Here is a 2,999-nt window from a genome sequence, read left to right as displayed (position 1 = left end):
CTGCTAGCAGCGTGCCTGTGCTGACAGCCCCTTATAACCACAGACATGTGAAAACCCTTGAGCTGGACATATGCACCAGCACTGGGAGGACCAGAGCTGGCTGTGCACAGGGGTTTGCTATGCTTTGTATCACAACTTAGGAAGCAGTGCTCCAAGTCAGGGCACACAGGCACTCAGGACTGTCTCTGCAGGGCTGCTCCATCATCTCTGGAGGGTGGAGACAACTGTCATGGCACCCAGGTAACTGGGATGGTGGGAGAGGACAGTCCCCTTTATCATTCAGCTGCCCTTAGTGAACAAGGGAACACAGACTACATGGTAGGAAGCAGGAAGGCATCAAAGGGGAAAGGGCAACTGGACATCACTCTGGAAGGCCTTGGTAGCTCCAGGGGAAGGTCTGTATTCTCAACATCCTTGCCATGGCCACTTGTGTGGCTCAGGCCCCATTGGCTTTTCTATGGAGGAAGCTCTGGGGCAAGGAAGACTGAACTGTGGTAGCAGGATCAGGGGCAGCAGGTCTCCAGAGAGCCCTGGGGAAACCCTATCTCTGAAGATTCAGTGGAAGGTAGGCCTGGGGGTGGCAGGAACAGGAAAGTTTGAGGTGCAGGGGTGAAAGGGGTGGAAGTGTGGGGAAGGGCTTATTGATCAGGCCAGTTCTCTGTGGGAGCTCCATGAACACAAGCCTGAGGGAGGCTCAGCACTCAGACTCCATATCACCTCCAAAAACAAGAAAATTACTGGGAATACAGAGCCTCAGGCCCCATCCTTATTTGCCTCAGGGGACCCAGTGTCCCTGCCACCAAAGGAACCTTGCCCCAAAGCCACTAACACAGCCTGGATTGGGCTGGGGGATGCCCCATGGACGGCAGGGAGTGGTGCCCCCACTCCTCACTGTGCTGGATGTTCAGACTTTAAGTTGGATCTATTTTGCAGAGATTGCTCTTGGCCTGGGAAGCAGGCCCCACTAAACCAGGAGCCTGTGCTGTGGTGGGTTCTGGCAGGGAAGTGTCTGAACCAAGGGGCTTCCATGCTGCTCCACGGCTAGACAAAGGGTGCCAGCAGTGATGTCAGTGCCAGGAGAGGTAGGCTGGCCAGGAGCCCAGGCTGGGGGAGCTGGGCTGAGCCCCGCAGAGTTTCCTTGTTAGTCTCATCTGTATCCGAGCCCCTGGCACTGCTGGACATCTTGGTCCGTGAGCTGCACAGGTCATGCAGGTTTCCCTGGAACTGGATCTTCCTGGACTCCTGGCGCAATGACTCCCAGATGGCCGCGGCCTCCTCAGGGCAGCTGGACAGGACCCCAGTGGCGCAGGTGTGAAAGTCATCCCAGGACCTGTGAGCAATGAGAGGGAGGGGTCAGAGCCTTGACAGCTGGCAGAGGACACTGGCATCAGGCAAGCTGGTCTCCTATACACCATAGATCCCAGCCACACCTGCTGGATCCAGTCTGCTAGCAAAGGACTTCTGGCCAAAACCATCTCAGCCTTCCTGTACAGAGAATCCCTCACACTGTGAGGGCTATTCCCTGCTGGTGGGTGAACTTGAGGGAGGGCTGCCTTGCTCACTTGTCTCTCATCAGCCATGGAGTCCCTCAGGGTCAGCAGCTCCTCCTGGCACAGGGTCCCTCTTACAGCAAGACCCTGCTGCCTCCTGGCCTACCCCCCATTCATAGCCCAACCCAAAGACAGGCTGGGAGACAGAGGGCAGAGCCCACATCCTTTCCCATTGGCTCGGCCCCCTGATCCCTAGCTTGAGAGGCCCAACCAAGAGCTCTGGCACAACTACCTCCCATTGTGGTCCCAGCCTGCCACATCACCTCCAGTTCAAGGGACCAGCTCCCAGAACCTCTTAGGACACCATCCCAGATGCTCCACGGCCACCCTCCCCAGAGCTGGAGGCTGTCCTCAGCAGTTATGGCTTGGTTGGGAGAGCTGCTTTAATTGGTCTCTGGCAGTGGGCTAATTATCTGTGCCAATGGGCAGAGCACACCAGCCTGGGCTCTGCACCTGAACATGTCTATACTACTTCCCACCTTGGGGTAGCCAGCAGCGGTACAGCTGTGTTTATACAGCACCAGGTGGTGTCGTGCTGCAACGCTTCAGCATATGGGGCCAAATGCTGCCTGGCTCTGTAGGAACATTCAGAGAGGGTATCTTTCTTATTGCCATGGGCACTTCTCTGAGGCAGCCCTGCTACACTCACCTGCAGATCGTGTCCAGCTCCTGCACCTCCTGCCTGCTGTCCTCCTGCTGCCTCTGAACGCTCTGGGCCATGCTGTCCCCCAGGCTGATCAGGCACCCAGCAAAGCCTTTGTAGATGGTGTCGCATCCCCTCCCAGCCATACTCACTGGCTCCTCAGCCACAGCTGCACAGAAAACAGGAGAGTCACTGCATAGTTCCCCCACACCGCTAACTCCAGGCCCTATCTCTGGTCAGGGGTGCAGCAGGGCACCAGTGCATGTGAACCCCATTGTGAAGCCATCTTCCATCTGCTGGGCTCAGGGCAGGGCGCCTGCATTCTGTCCGGGGCAGGGGCTGCTAGAAATACCTTCCCATGACAACTTGCTGGGTGCCGCACTCTGGATATCACCGCCATTGTTGCCATCTTCCATGCCAGAAATAATGGCTGCATTGCAGTGATAAACAAAACTCTCCACTGAGCTGCGGGAAGACCATTCTCTTTACAAGGCTACAGCCCCTGGAGCCCCATCATAGCCTGGGGTAGGGGGGAGCATCACCAATGCTCCAAGGAAACTGGTGCTTTGTGCGAGCTTCATGCTCTCAGACAGGCAGCAGGTAGCTGGCAAGGGGAAGGGGAGATGGGCCACTGCCACAATGACATTAGGTAGCAGACACAAGCTACACCCTCCATCCATACCGTGCTGCTCCCAGCTGGCCCTCTCATGCCCTGTTCCCGGGGGCGCATCTGGGGAAGGAATCAGGGCTTCAAACAAGCTGCCCAAGTGTCTGGGGTTTGATTTGCTTCCTTGACCCCCCCCCCC

At 57.1% G+C, this 2,999-nt stretch overlaps 1 protein-coding gene across 1 annotated transcript; it reads right to left on the bottom strand.

The window, feature by feature from the left end:
- Window positions 1–646: 646 nt before the first annotated feature.
- NRN1L (neuritin 1 like) lies at window positions 647–2,366 on the bottom strand. Its single transcript, XM_019535527.1, has 2 exons — window positions 2,200–2,366; window positions 647–1,330 (listed from the first exon to the last, which is right to left on the bottom strand). Exons 1-2 carry the CDS (start codon window positions 2,337–2,339, stop codon window positions 1,042–1,044), a joined length of 429 nt encoding a protein of 142 aa, XP_019391072.1. The 5' UTR covers window positions 2,340–2,366; the 3' UTR covers window positions 647–1,041.
- Between the last annotated feature and the right edge of the window lie 633 nt (window positions 2,367–2,999).

Source organism: Crocodylus porosus, unplaced genomic scaffold (assembly GCF_001723895.1).
Source record: "Crocodylus porosus isolate Cpor-Errol unplaced genomic scaffold, CroPor_comp1, whole genome shotgun sequence".
Classification (NCBI taxonomy): Eukaryota; Metazoa; Chordata; order Crocodylia; family Crocodylidae; genus Crocodylus; species Crocodylus porosus.
Note: the sequence above shows the minus strand (reverse complement) of the source record. Positions and strands in the feature narration are given on the sequence as shown.